A 16,211-nucleotide genomic window follows, 5' to 3' on the forward strand; every position below is an offset into this window, starting at 1 on the left:
TGATTGATATTTCAGACATTTAAAAACTTGTGTCAAATAGCTTCTGAGAGAATCCACCGAAGTACCGTAGATCCGAACGAAACTGTCAAATTCTTGAAATTATTTTGAGGTTATATTTCAAATTATAAACAGCACTAGTTTACGCCGAAAACAAATATCCGTAAATAAAAAATATGGATCATATTGTTTATTTAGAGGCTTATATCAATGAAAATGATTACAAGAAGTGCGGCTTGTTAAAATTACCATTGGAGTCTTTAATAACGTATTGTGTCTACAAATTTTGCTGTCCTGAAAATATCGCATTAACATTTGTGTACGTGCCGCGTGATCCAGAAAAAGAAGAGATTACTGTAAAAGTGGAGGATGTAAAATTTACACAGGATATCATATGGCAAGTGTCGTCTTGTGTTTACCCAGTATTGATAAATGGAGACACAGTTATAACGGGACTGTGCGCGGTGGCTCGGCACATGAGCCTGCACCGGACCCTGCCGCCGAGTCCTCACGAACACGAAGATGGCATACTCGGCTTCCGTAGGGGCTGCCTTCAAGCTCCTAATGAAGTTTCTATATGGACTAAATTTTGCGAAGTTGATTTGGTGAAAACCACAATAGAAATACTCAAACTAAACTCTCTTCAGGAAGTCCCTGTTAATTTGGTGAGATTTGAAAATCATTTACGTAAGCCCATCAGAGTTCACAACGTTTTTAAATTAGCGAGAGAAATTAAGAAGAAGGAGTTCTTAAAATCAAAACCAGATGACCAACATGAAGAAAAAGAAGAAAGTGAAAATGTGAAGAAAGAAAGAGTAGCTAAAGCTAGGAAATGGAAATCATCATTAAGCAAAGAACTTACAATTGATAGCTCTGTAAAAATACATGAATTGGATATCAGTCATCAGTTCGCTGAAGGCCCATTCCTGACTCTAGCTGACATAGTCCTCCTGCCATTGTACTATATCATTGTGAATGCTGTTGGGGAAAAATTCGAATCTCTCCTCCCATTGACAAGCAAATGGTTCAAAAATGTAGAGCAAGTTCCAGAACTGGAAACTGTTTTTAAAGTTCTAAATGCCTTGGAGAAAAAGAAGTTAACTATTGAAGAAGTCATCATACCATCAGCGGAAGATGTCAGTTTATACAAGAGGGACCCCAAAAGACACAACCCAAAGAAGAGAATGTTTACCAAAGCAGACGATATAGAAAATGCTCTGAGCTCCCTGGTAGCCTCAATGCATATAGATGTTTACGATAAGGACTTCAAGAATAGAATAGAATGGAACACAGTACCTGATGGGGCAAACCCCAGTGCTGGCCACTTGCCTGATGAAAGGACGGCAAGGAAAGCACAACAGCTTGAAAACCTTGCATTAGCAGTTCAAAGTATAGCTAAAGAAGGAGACTTGATAGTAGATTTCTGCAGCGGAAGTGGACATTTAGGTATCCTTATTGCTCACTTGCTGCCCCGTTGTACTGTTATATTATTAGAAAACAAGGAACAGTCACTTTTAAGAGCTAGAAAACGAGTACATGATATGGAATTAAAAAATGTATACTTTTTCCAATGCAATTTAGATTTTTTCATAGGAAAGTTTGACATAGGAGTTGGCTTGCATGCATGTGGCATTGCAAGTGATTTGATCTTGGACAAATGTTTGAAATGTAATGCAAAGTTTGTTCTCTGCCCTTGTTGTTACGGGTCTTTGCATGCTACAGATAGATTAGTTTATCCTAGAAGTAAAGTGTTTAGTAGTGTAACTATTGATCAGTACCTCACTATTGGGCATGCTGCAGACCAAACACACAAGGAATGTCCCCTCACTGTCAGAGGAGACTGGTGCATGGCTATCATTGACTCCGACCGTCTCCGATTAGCTGAAGAATATGGCTACAAGGTCACACTGTCAAGACTCAAACCTCTATCTTGTACCCCTAAAAATAATTTACTAATAGGTGTGTCAGCATAAAATAAAATTCAACATCAATGAAAATATTATATTGCATTTCATTTAATTATATCTCTATAAAAAACTTCACGATTATTTTTGGATTTAACATACAAAATAATCAAGTTATAACACATAGAAATTGGAAAAATAACAATAACAACATCAAATGTTTCTGTCAACTGCTTCTGCACCTAACTCAAAGGTAATCATAACCAGACATCGTAATTTTTTTTATAGCATTTTTACTGCAGCGGAGTGGTGTTAACGGAATTGGTATAGATTACTGTAGATAATTCCAACTGAAATGGTTAATATTAACGTAATTAACGCTAATTAATCATTCATTAGGGTTGAAATTGTTTATACTAATTCCGTTAACACCACTCCGCTGCACCGAAAATGCTATAAAATTTACGATGTCTATCATAACTTACATAGGGTAAAATAAAAATACAAAAATAATTTTATAAGGCCCACTTGCACCATTCCACTAACCTGGGGTTAACCGGTTAAACCTGGAGTTACCATGGTTACCAGTACAATTTGACACTGGGTTAGCGGTTTAACCGCTTAACCCCGGGTTATTGGGATGGTGCAAGTGGGCCTAATAGTTTTGAATAATCTGCGGTTTTGCCTAACCAGTTGACAGAGACCTCAACAACAGTTCCTACTTTTACTTTATAAAAGTATACAGATATCATTTATTAGTATAATATAACAGCATATAACTTAACTAAGTAGCAGCGGGATCTAGGGCACACAGTGTACTCTGCAAAATTGGAGGTTTCAGTAACAACTCTATGGTTACAAATAGAGATTGTGCAGTAGACAACCCGTAGATGCTTTTAAGAATACATACATCCTTATGGCACAGACTTACTGACTGGTACCCAGCCTAGGTAACCCAGGGTTACGGTAGAACTATCGGGCCCCTACAGCTAGCTTCCAATATCAGTGGCGGGCGTATACGATGGCGGTGCGGCACGGGATGTAGATCTGTATGGAGTCTCGACGGTTGCCCCAGCCCATGCCTTGCGTTACGTGGGAGCCGCCGGGTTCGATACGTCCGTGACCGCCGTACTGCTTGTTATCTGAGCATAGGACCACCTAAAGACAGAAAAATCTTGTGATAAATGCTTATTGAATAAGGTTTTCCCAAAGTGCGTGTATTCCGGGGGGTCAAAAGTAGGCCAAACTTTATGTTGTCATGGGGATATTTTTACACTGACCTGTTTATTTGGGTCGGCTCTCCCGCTTTTCGCCAGAGACTTGTCCTGTAGGTACCGGGTACTTAGGGTATAGATAACTTAAGAGTTCGCTATTAACTACCGATAGCCATTTGAGTGGACAGCTACCTGAAGCCCGAAAGTTTCAATACGTATCACTTTATAGAACATTCCTCGTCCTCGGTTCTTTTCTTTACGTGTCAGTAACAATGTAGGCAGTATTTCTTTCGGTTAGCTTGTTGCGTCCTAATCACGATATTTACCTTGTAATCTCCCTGTTCGTTGACTCCAACGCGGTAGTCGGTGAAGCTCTGGTGCGTGTGGAAATTGAATACGAAGAGAAGACCGGCGCGCTCAAACGCAATCACCTTGTCTCCATCATGCTTACACGACACATAGGCCTGGAAGATGAAATCAGAATTAGATGACGTTTCTACTTGTTTCGTTGGAAGTGCACTTTATTGGAGACACATTAAGGTTGGCTTTTCATTGCTAGCGCAACTATAGCTTGGCAAATTCGTACATGTCACTCCCATTAGTCTGTTTTCTATTGGGAATGCTTGTATGGAGAGGTATACAATTTTGGGTACATCAATGCCATTTGGTACGGGTATTATACATGTCCACCTGAGCCCAAAACGCCCGGTAGCCAGATTGAACTCCGTGTCAGGTGGGGGGGTCAAAGTACAGAGCTCCCAGCGCTCAGAAAAAAAATTCTGGCGGATTAGTTTAGACCTTTGAGTCAAGTTTGGTATCGTTATCAGGTAACTAGATGATGGCCTATTCATTCCCCATACCAGTTTTTTAGGGTTCCGTAGCAAAATATAACATGGTCCTTGGGCGTCGGGCGCCCCCGCTGACCATGGGAGTGTCACACGTACGAATTTGTCAAGCTATAGCGCGTTATGTTACATTTTGAAACTGAACCTTATAATTGAATAGTTATGGTCCAACTTACCGGGTCCGCTTTAAGCCAGCCGTATTTCTCCTCCAACAGGTTCATGTCCCTATCGAACTGGTTGAGGAACTTGTACTTGAGCATGTCGTCGTCGACGAGGTTCCACTGGCGGCGCGCGTAGTGGTACGACGAGTTGTTGCCCGCGCGGGGGAAGTCGAGCCACTCGGGGTGACCGAATTCGTTGCCTGGGAATTAAATCAGTGAAGTGACATTACAATAGTAGGTATACGAACTTGTAAGATAGATCGTAAGTCATTTTTTATTCTGATATCCTAAATAAATTGTAATTATCTTATATGGTTCTTTCTTTGTAAAGTTTGCTCTGAATTCGAAATGATAATTCGCTTTGGCCTATGCTATGCTTATCTATAAAATTGAAGTAGGCCTGGTGGTGGCCGAGTGGATCTGACGTCCGACTTTCAATCCGGAGGTCGTGGGTTCAAATCCTGGCTCGTACCAATGAGTTTTTCGGAACTTATGTACGGAATATCATTTGATATTTACTACTAGCTTTTCGGTGAAGGAAAACATCGTGAGGAAACTTGCATACATCCGCGAAGAAATTCAAAGGTGTATGTGGAGTCCCCAACCCGCATTGGGCCAGCGTGGGGACTATAGGCTAAACCCTCTCGTGCTTGAGAGGAGGCCTGTGCCCAGCAGTGGGACGAATATAGGCTTAATTTATTATTATTATATTATCAAGCGGTCAAGCCTCATCGCCAATCCGTCCTAAAAATACTGTACAAGAAAAAAATACAAAAAGATGAGACCTTTGTTCGAAAGAGATAAAGCCTCACTCGGTAGGTATATTACCTATGCAATATTGGCAGTGTCGTGTAAAACGTTTAATTCTCTTTGGTGCCGTGTAGGTCGTTTCACATGGCTATAGGATGAGGTACACAGGTAGGAAAAGAGATGTCTAGAATTTAAGTATCTAATTTACCTATGAAGTTGAGGTAGGCCTCTCCGCCCAGCGCGTGTGTGATGAGTCTGATCATACAGTGGAGCGCCAGGCCTCGCTCGATGATGGGCGAGGGGTCGCTGAGTGTGCTCATGTGTGTGTACATGGCCGCGTCCATCAGCCAGAATGCGATCGTCTTGTCTCCTACTAGCGCCTGAAACAGATCAATAGAATAACCATCAACCAAAGCAACAATTATCACCGAATAATCTCAATGGAAGACCAGCGCTGGAAAAAAGGCCAGCACCAATCTTAAAGAATGAATTTTTTGGCATTTAAGTGTAAGTATTGTTTTTTGTCTTTCCTCTGTGTTATATTTGTTTTGTGATGTCACAAATAAAAACATTGAAATGTATATAAAGGAAAAGGGTATACTTGAAAATGTAGGCGCAATAGGTTCCATTTTTCGTCCTTTTTTTTATTTTTTGAAAAACCAGAACGGGATAAAAAACGAGGAAAGAAGCGAGATGGCGCTTTACAAATTTCTAAAAAAGTTTTTGACACGTTTCTCGAATACGACGCACGTATGATAAGAAAAACCTGTTCAAATCAATTATCTACATATGGGAATAAAACTAGAGCATAAAAACTATCGCTTCCGATGCGTATTTAATTTACAATAAGGAAAAGAAATGTCTTAGTAGTCTTAGAGTAGCTCGATCCACATGTTGTATATGACCATCTCGAGGACGTAATCACCAGTAGGTTATTATTCTGTAGTTGTAGGTAGATCTGTTTTTTAGCCGCTTGAATACACATAGGATTATACAAACCTGGTCATGACTTTCAGCGTAAGCGACAGTTCCTTCCATCCACCGTCGATTTGTGAGTGTGTGAACAATATGCCCCATCTTCCAGTCATCGTCTCTCTCTTCCTTCAGCATTTTGATCCACATGTCGGGGATGGCCATGCCGAGGCGGTAGTCGAAGCCCGTGCCGCCCTCGCGGACCGGCCGGCAGGAGGCCGGCATGCCGGATACGTCCTAGGAAAGGTGAACATTAGACACTTGCTTTATTACTATTTTAAGAACTAAATAAAGCCCAACAAAACACAAGTATGGGTAGGTACAGTCAGCGTTAGATAGTGACCTCAAAACTGCTGAATAGGTATAGGTACCTGTCGCAACATATCCTTGTAATTACTGCGTTATATTCATAATTCTAAAAAGCTGCGAGCTTCTACTCATGGCACACGGAGCAGTAAACAATTTATTAAAAAATACTACAGGTATTACAATGTTTTAGCAAGTCTTAGAAGCCAAAAAATTGCCCGATAACGGGGAAAGATAGGTACACGATCTTCGTGTAGGTATAAGATATTGTTTATCAAGAGAACCAAAACTGTCACTTGTGAATCACTCGCTACGTCGCTGCGTTCGATATCTCAACCCAGCGATGGGGATGTCGCGCTTGTCCACAGGTCTGCTAGACTAGCGCCACGGTGTCCACGTTGAGACAGTACTCCCTCTGTCCTGTGATTCCTGTGCGTGTGTGTGTGTGTGTGTGTGTGTGAGTGTTAGTCTCACCTCAGCGATGGTGATGGCGCGTTTGTCCAGGCTGTGCACCAGCTCGTTGGCCAGCATGAGGTAGACGAGCGCCTCGGTGTCCACGTTGAGGCCGTAGTACTCGTCGTAGTGGCCGGAGAAGCCCTCGCCGACGCCGCGGCTGTGGTACAACATTGAGGTTACGCCGTCGAACCTGGAAGGGCAAAACACACGTTAGTACCTTATTTTCAGTGGACATAATTTTGAGACCGCTAATTTGTTTTTCTCAGCAAAGTACATTCGTACATTGACCTGCGAATGCGCGTAAATATAGTGCTGTTCCGCCCCTGATGCAGACGGTAAATGCCACTGTGCGAGCGGCAATATAATTATGAGCGTGAAATGTGGTGAAATAGAGGTCAATGTACGAAGTTTTAATTTTTAACAAGCATAAACGAACGAACGATGCTATTAGGCTTAGAATAAAAATAATCTGGAAAAATTACTGTCTCGGGTGAGACTTGAACTCAACGGCCACTGGATCTATACGCCAGCGTTCTGCCATCTGAGCCACCAAGACCTCATCTATAGCCAGCAAATCTTTCCACCATGTTATGGGTCAAGGGAACCCTAGCGACATCTACCGTAAGAGTGTTACAGTTATTAAACGACTTAAGTCCCAAGACAGTAATTTTGCCACTTTTTCTACCTACCTACCTTCATACCTTCATAGGTATCTAAAGTAAGGACGCTAAGCACGAAGAATTTCGTAAAGAGGTAGGGTCGAAGAGGTAGGCATGAGCCTACCTCTTTATTTATTTCATGAGGAATATAAATGTAGGTACGTGGCGCCAATGTGCCCAATTACGGTATGTGAGGTAACGTGAAGGAGCAATCCTTCACGTCATACATTTTGAATGAATTGCTAAAGTCAGCTTTACCTGAATCCATCAAACTGGTATTCCTCTTGGTACCACCGCAAATTTGACAGCAGGAACCTCAACACCTCAGTTCTGTAACACAAATAAACACATTAAAAATTTAGCTTTTTTAATTAAGGCAAGTGTTCTACACATACCAAATTATTTACAGAAATAACAAGGATGGAAGGAGGTTGAGTTTTCTTATAAACTCGCTCTGAATATTGTAGTTTGACAAGCCATTTCAATCACAAGAAAAAGGCGGCAAATTTAAAAAATGTAGGCGCGATGAGTTGTCCTCCCATAGATTTTTTTTATTTCGCGCTTTTTTCTACCGACTTAGTGGGTTTGCCAAAGTATATAACATAATGTAGTACTATATAAGGTATGTAGGTATGTTGTAAACACTTTATTGTACATAAGACAGATTAGAAACACAATAAAAATGAAATGTAAACAATGTAGGTATGTGTAGGTTTCACTTACTCGGAATAGTTGAACAGCCTACTGTCCCACAAAGGATGTGTCCCCCTCGGTCCGTCATGGAAGAAGCACGCATTAGTGCCATCAAACTCGTTCAGTCCATCCAGGGTGTTCTTCGAGGCGTGCGAGTGTACCACGTCCAATAGCACGTATAGACCCATCTCGTGCGCGCGGTCGATCAGTTGCTTGAGCTCGCAAGGGGTGCCGTAGCGGCTGGAATTGAATTGACATTAATTAGAAAAAAAAGTGATAAAACATGTATAAGAAAATCTGCAAAATATAAAAAAAAACACATCCAAATCAATACAAGTTTAAGAGCTAAGTACAAAACACACAAATAGCAGTCAAACTTATAACACGTTTTTTTTCGTTGGGAGTTAAAAAAGGAAAGGCATTCAATGGTTCGGAAAAGTAATAGGTACCTATGGTAAACGCCCTAGTACTCAACATGCTAATTCCCAATAGATGGCACCCTCCTGTCACTTTAGGGATAAATTGCACAAAACTATGCGGGTGCCACTAGCACAAACAGTAAACATCAAACAATCAATGTCATATTTATTTATTCGTAACAAATAATCTGTGAATACTTTTCAAAAAACTGTTTATGGTATAGTTTATTCTATGGTTTACGGTTTGTGCTAGTGCTGCACTTTGGCGGCAGAACATTGCAGTAATACTCCCTATTGACTTAAAAAAATAAGTTAAAGATGACATACAGAGAATAAGTAGATATACCTACAGAACAAGGGGCAGGGTTCAGCAGTCAGACAGTGGCTTGTTGCTAACTGATAGTACTACGTACTTAAAAGTTTCGACACCGTTGACCTCTGACGGCCGGACGCATTGTATAAAAGATAAGAAACATGTAAGCGAAATGCAAATCAAGGAAGTTATCTCACTTTCATGCCTAAGGTTTATTCAGCCGAGCAAATATTTTAACTACCTGATTAGAATTAGCGTTTTCAATATCCTACTTCGTCGGTAAAGATACCTAGTAACTCTCTAGTTGACGATACAATTTGAATTTTTTTTATGATATAGGAGGCAAACCAGCAGACGAATTGCCTGATGGTAAGCGATTATCCAGAACATCATCATCGCATCATCAGAATCTTTTTAATGTTATAAAATATACAAAGTTATCGTGATACCTGCTAGCGGCAAAGAAACTCGTGACTTGGTATCCGAAAGACGCGTAATACGCGTGTTCCATGATAGCCATCAGCTGGATGGCGTTGTAGCCTGAAAAAAAAATGTTACATTAGAAAGTTTCTAAAACTTAAATATCTGATAATTATCGCTGCCGGATCTTTGCAGTAGTTGGGTGATTTTTGCAGGAGGTACCTAACGTTTCTACTGGTGCAGTGGCTTAGTTTATTCGGTGGCAAAGCGGGAATAATACTGGCCCTCGGCGCGAGAGGAGCCCCGATATGTCCGAGAGGGCCTCCATTGCCCCCATTCGATACGGTTACGGGGTACAGTTGGTATGCTCGAGTTCCGCTAATGATCTGGTGACATTATTGGATATCAATAACAAGTCATGTAATACACAGCGACAACTCTGTAAACCTCGTCTTCATCCCATGCAACAAGCGTGATGCTTTATGAATGAAGTGTCACAGTTGATTATTAAGGGAATATTAAAGTAATATAATTAGAGGAGGAAGAAAAATACCTTGGCTAAACAATCTCTGTACCAATGGTTCCAAGCAAGACTCGGTCGATTTTCAGAAAGCTGTTGTGTCAAAGGTTAAAATTGCTATATATGATATAATATGATGATTGCCAAACTTCGGTATTACCCGAAGATGAAGTGTGCAGTTTTTAGCTATATCTCACCTTGGTTCTTGATCCTCGGCAGCACGTTGTCCCTGAACTCGTTGTAGGTGCCGACTCGGCCCTCCGGAGTGGCGATGCCCACATGACACTCGTAGATGCGCAGCGACCCCGGACGCTCCACTTTAGCTATATCTCACCTTGGTTCTTGATCCTCGGCAGCACGTTGTCCCTGAACTCGTTGTAGGTGCCGACTCGGCCCTCCGGAGTGGCGATGCCCACATGACACTCGTAGATGCGCAGCGACCCCGGACGCTCCACTTTAGCTATATCTCACCTTGGTTCTTGATCCTCGGCAGCACGTTGTCCCTGAACTCGTTGTAGGTGCCGACTCGGCCCTCCGGAGTGGCGATGCCCACGTGACACTCGTAGATGCGCAGCGACCCCGGACGCTCCACTTTAGCTATATCTCACCTTGGTTCTTGATCCTCGGCAGCACGTTGTCCCTGAACTCGTTGTAGGTGCCGACGCGGCCCTCCGGGGTGGCGGTGCCCACATGACACTCGTAGATGCGCAGCGACCCCGGACGCTCCACTTTTATCTCACCTTGGTTCTTGATCCTCAGCAGCACGTTGTCCCTGAACTCGTTGTAGGTGCCGACGCGGCCCTCCGGAGTGGCGATGCCCACGTGACACTCGTAGATGCGCAGCGACCCCGGACGCTCCACTTTAGCTATATCTCACCTTGGTTCTTGATCCTCGGCAGCACGTTGTCCCTGAACTCGTTGTAGGTGCCGACGCGGCCCTCCGGAGTGGCGATGCCCACGTGACACTCGTAGATGCGCAGCGACCCCGGACGCTCCACTTTAGCTATAACTCACCTTGGTTCTTGATCCTCGGCAGCACGTTGTCCCTGAACTCGTTGTAGGTGCCGACGCGGCCCTCCGGAGTGGCGATGCCCACGTGACACTCGTAGATGCGCAGCGACCCCGGACGCTCCACTTTTATCTCACCTTGGCTCTTGATCCTCAGCAGCACGTTGTCCCTGAACTCGTTGTAGGTGCCGACGCGGCCCTCCGGAGTGGCGATGCCCACATGACACTCGTAGATGCGCAGCGACCCCGGACGCTCCACTTTTATATCACCTTGGTTCTTGATCCTCGGCAGCACGTTGTCCCTGAACTCGTTGTAGGTGCCGACGCGGCCCTCCGGAGTGGCGATGCCCACGTGACACTCGTAGATGCGCAGCGACCCCGGAAGCTCCACTTTTATCTCACCTTGGTTCTTGATCCTCGGCAGCACGTTGTCCCTGAACTCGTTGTAGGTGCCGACGCGGCCCTCCGGAGTGGCGATGCCCACATGACACTCGTAGATGCGCAGCGACCTCGGACACTCCACTTTTATCTCACCTTGGTTCTTGATCCTCGGCAGCACGTTGTCCCTGAACTCGTTGTAGGTGCCGACGCGGCCCTCCGGAGTGGCGATGCCCACATGACACTCGTAGATGCGCAGCGACCCCGGAAGCTCCACTTTTATCTCACCTTGGTTCTTGATCCTCGGCAGCACGTTGTCCCTGAACTCGTTGTAGGTGCCGACGCGGCCCTCCGGAGTGGCGATGCCCACATGACACTCGTAGATGCGCAGCGACCTCGGACACTCCACTTTAGCTATAACTCACCTTGGTTCTTGATCCTCGGCAGCACGTTGTCCCTGAACTCGTTGTAGGTGCCGACGCGGCCCTCCGGAGTGGCGATGCCCACGTGACACTCGTAGATGCGCAGCGACCCCGGACGCTCCACTTTAGGGTGCTTGAATTGGTAAGGCTGGAACGAACAGGTTTTCCTAATTATTCATGTAATCGTTTTTCTAATTTTTAAGAGAGCTGCAAAATATAGAGATGTGTTTTGCGTTGCACATTGCTTAGGTAGCGTGATATTGTGATAACAGAGAAACTATTACTAATACCAAAATAGAACTATCTTTATCTGCCTCTCTTCTCTAATATGCGAGAGAGAGAGAGAGTCAGATAACAAAAAAATGATTTTCGTTTTGTGCAGTAGGGGCTCTGAGTTCATTTGCATAAACGGATTAGGTAACCAATATGTAATAAGCTGTTGATTAGGTCACAACGCCTATCGTCTATCGACGTCGATTCGCACCACGGGGTACTGCACATTGAAAATATCACCTAGTGTCCGTGATAACTTCACGCACCTAGTGTACTACCCTACATAAAATTGTATAGCACTCTAGGTTGGCCGGATTGACCCCTGATTACTACAGCATAATACCAATTTCATTTATGAATGAAAGTCTTTAAGACGATATGTCTAGACTCTCAACAATTAGGTCCCAACCTTGGCCTAAAGTTCAAGTATATTTGTTATATCTCACCCGTTATATCTAAACCGGAAATATATTTTCAGAAAAAAACTTATTTCCGGTTTAGATTGCATCTACTTGTCTTTTGACGTCATAGCTAATACTGACGCATATCGTGCAACATAAATTATACAATGAAGCGATTCAAGTCCTAGACATCGGTATACATTTTATGCTAACGCTTCGTTACATATTTGTTATTCAGTAGATACCATTATGTAACGAAGCGTTAGCATAAAATGTATACCGATGTCTAGGACTTGAATCGCTTCATTGACTTCATTGTATAATTTATGTTGCACGATATGCGTCAGTATTAGCTATGACGTCAAAAGACAAGTAGATGCAATCTAAACCGGAAATAAGTTTTTTTCTGAAAATATACCTACAGGTACCGATAATAATATGTATTAACATTCGATTATTTTAATCTCGATCTGTCACAGCTATCTTGTAGGTAATCCTCTCGTTGATAATACGATAACAGTTTACGATACAAACTCGTAAACAAACTATTAATTTGATAAGTTCGTAGTGCCTACCTAATAACTGGACTGGATCTGGGTAGCAACCGCAGGGTTAAGTGCACGCATACGTTTAATATATGCTTATTGAAAGTGACCCTTTTCTGTAGTAGCTTGGTTTACTATTTACTCAAAATACAGATTGCTATTCGAACTGGATCAATGCTACAAAGTAGTTATAATAGATAGGCGTGCTTAGCAGATCCTAATATCTCGGGTAATACTGACACCTACGTAAAGCCATAAACTATTATGACTAAAGGACTCAATGATCGATCTTAATGGGTTTCCAGATCACTCGGGTGATTTAAGAATAGGGGATATCAGTGGAGTATATAGTGTAGATAACTGGCAGTAAATTGACTTGCCACGCGACAACCCACTACTCAATCCTTATCAATTTTCAGTGACATTGGACAGCATGTCAAGGAGTCATGCGGTATGTTGAACTCTCCCTTCTGATAGCTACACAGAAAAATATGATCCATCGAGCACACATTAAAGTGATTTCATTAAGATTAACTGCTATATACAATATCAACAAATGTACGTACGTACGAACGGTAAAATTTACTGCTTTGTTCGATAGGCTCATATGGAACTGTTTAAAGCATTTAACGTTAATGCAATTTCAATTTGTTTTAATGGTATCTTTCTCAGTGTATGATCTGGTACTCACCTGCTCAGGCCTGTAGATAAAGTGCTGATACGTGAACCCCTCGTACGGCTTGACGTAGCTGGCCCACGGCGACATGCGGTAAAGGTGCTCGTTCACGATGAGCTGCACGCGGCTGCCGTGCCGCAGCGCGCACGAACCGTCCGGGTTGGGTGGGATCTGGAGCTCCCATTTGCCATACTCGAGCTTACGGAATGCATGGCTCGTTTTGTTCCAGTTGTCTGTAATTAAATATGTAAAATACAATACTCTTTATTGCACACCTCACACAGTTTACAATACATGTACAGAATCAAATTATGAAAATTGGATAAAGGTACCTAACAACGCTAACAACAAATATGTGTTATGTGTAGTTCTAATGAAATTCGGAGAAGATATGTAATAGGGAAGTAACTTAACCATGAGCACAGAATATAGGTACTACGCCCATCAAGAGGTAGGTTGAGGCTTAAGTAAAATAACTAAGGTGCGTTGGGCTAAGATTGAAAGGTTTCTTCAAGAGGGGAAAGATTAAATGTCGCCCATTATGCTTCGGCATACAAACGGTTTTTCTTTTAATACCCGCATCTCCTCAAAGATAAAAAAAAGTGTGCGTTATTGTATAAATTACGCTTGACATACTTATTGAGGAAAGATATGCAAATAGCGGAACTCGCTAACAAACCACGAAAAGAACTTGTAAATACCGTGAAAGTTAATAGGTATTTTACTGCATGAAATTTTCATATGAACGCCTAATCAAAAGATCATAGCAATGTCAGACATTTTTAACGTAATGTAATTATCTTACTAAATTCCCCCTGGAGATGCAAGGAATGCGCGCCTGGCGCCCACTCGCGCCATGTGACGGTGCCGTTGGGGTGGTACTGCGGCCCGAAGTACTTGTAGCCCTTCGTGAAGCCCTCTATGCCGCCTTCCCATGACTCGATGCGGTCCCATAGGTCTTTGAAGCAGCTGTATCTGTAAAATAGACGGAACATCGTCTAAAAAATTGACTGTGTGGTCGACTGTACCTACGTTGATTGTACATACGAGCCGGTACTGGTACTACTGGTGGTGCCGACTGTGCCGAGGTGGTAGGGGATCTCATTTCGTTTTCATAGCAGCGAAGTCGAAGTTAAAGGAATAGGTACAAGTAATTTCAAGGCCAATTAAGGTCCATTTAAACGTTATGGGTTCTAATAAATTATATCAACTGTTGTTGAGTTTACCGATTCCTTTAACTCAACTACGACGCAGTCATGAAAATGAAACGAGATTAACGATCGCTAATGATCAGCATTGGCCTAACTAGATACCTAGGCCACAGGCAGTTAGTGTCTATATATAAAAATAACCAAATTAATTGACTGTATATACCTACATCTTTTAAAAGTTTTAAATACGAAGGTAACTTATGCAAATATGCCATAGCTACGACGTATACTTATGTAAACACGATGATGGAAGTTACAGAGCGTGTAACGTATTATATCTAAATGTACCTAGGTCTTATCTGTAGGTATCCATAATACCTACGTATTAATAATTATGTCATGTTTGTATTCCTAGGTGGTTTCTAGTGCATAGTTTCATGCCATACATTGCATTCTGCGTGAATGACCTTAAGTTTGACATTGAAGATGATACGGAAAGTCGATAAGCGCTTGAAGCGCTCCAATTATTTTATGGCTGTTTAGTAAGTAGAAGACTGTTTATTGCGAATTAAAGATAGGTATCAATTTGAATAAATTACTAAAATATTAACTTACAAATATTTAATATTCAACGAAATTTAAATTACTTACAACCACTAGATGTGTTATCATCGTTGGCAAGCGTTATTTAAAGCGCTTCACAGCGCTAACTTGTCACTAGTTCGTAAACACGACTTAACCTCAAACATTACACTTTTTCGTTGAAATAACAACATTTTTACTAGCAAGGATTAATTTTAACAATAATTTAGTAAAGTTAAGGCTTAGGAGACTTACCTGCGACGAATTTCACGCTCGTAGGGCTTCAAATATCCATCGCGTTCTAATAATTTCGGTAGATCGGGGACTGGCACGTCCATCGGATCCATAGCGGAAAAGTTACCACCCATTATATTTATGCGCGTAGATATGTGTCGTAGAAAACGAGTTATATGCGCGCGCGCCTCGCACGACCGAGCAAACTGATATCGCCAGTATAAATGATATTAAATACCTACTATTAATACTGTGCTTAACTTCGTAATTTTAAGATAATCTTAGAGGTCACCGGTCAGTACAACCCATTTATTTAAATTGACTTATTTATTTTAGTAATTGGGTAGGTAGATATAAAAAAATACGTTTTAACTGTCTACCTAAGTCACCAGAGTTAATAAAAATGTACAGAAAATTGTTCTAACAATTCTATTTATGTTCTAGTCATAGTACTGTATCTAGAGTTCAGATGGGTATCTAATGGTTGAATAATAGATTCTGATGGTTATCCAAAGAGTTGTAAATAATTTAAGAAAAATAAATTCTATCTTGTTTAAAAATTGAATGCATAAGTAATGCATCTCACCATTGTATTTTACAATGGCATGACATCTTAAAATGATACAACCTTTGTTATTGATTATAAAGAGTTTGACGTCTTACTTAATAGTGCCTTGTAGCGCAGAGCGCAAGTAAAGTGGTAGTAATGAATGAATAATCTAAATAAGTAAATACTGATAATTACCAACACAATTGTTTAAAAGTGACAGTTTCATAGGCAATTTTCAATTCATATACTATCAACAAGATACTAAACACTGTTTACTACATCGGGATACCTGAAAAAGTTAACACATTCACTGCCCCCCATGCACATGTGCGTCCACCGTCATACAAGTTTGTTCCTAGGCC

General features: G+C 41.9%; 2 protein-coding genes across 2 annotated transcripts; one reads left to right on the forward strand and one right to left on the reverse strand.

The window, feature by feature from the left end:
* Positions 1-128: 128 nt before the first annotated feature.
* Positions 129-1,999, forward strand: LOC134797532 (glutathione S-transferase C-terminal domain-containing protein homolog). Its single transcript, XM_063769807.1, has one exon. It carries the CDS (start codon positions 174-176, stop codon positions 1,968-1,970), a length of 1,797 nt encoding a protein of 598 aa, XP_063625877.1. The 5' UTR covers positions 129-173; the 3' UTR covers positions 1,971-1,999.
* LOC134797570 (1,4-alpha-glucan-branching enzyme) lies at positions 1,985-15,574 on the reverse strand. The gene is made up of 13 exons (XM_063769858.1): positions 15,321-15,574; positions 14,138-14,307; positions 13,348-13,565; positions 11,441-11,585; positions 9,139-9,229; positions 7,988-8,197; positions 7,523-7,594; positions 6,624-6,795; positions 5,871-6,080; positions 5,080-5,251; positions 4,137-4,321; positions 3,442-3,579; positions 1,985-3,059 (listed from the first exon to the last, which is right to left on the reverse strand). Exons 1-13 carry the CDS (start codon positions 15,431-15,433, stop codon positions 2,904-2,906), a joined length of 2,052 nt encoding a protein of 683 aa, XP_063625928.1. The 5' UTR covers positions 15,434-15,574; the 3' UTR covers positions 1,985-2,903.
* Between the last annotated feature and the right edge of the window lie 637 nt (positions 15,575-16,211).

Source organism: Cydia splendana, chromosome 15 (assembly GCF_910591565.1).
Source record: "Cydia splendana chromosome 15, ilCydSple1.2, whole genome shotgun sequence".
NCBI lineage: Eukaryota > Metazoa > Arthropoda > Insecta > Lepidoptera > Tortricidae > Cydia > Cydia splendana.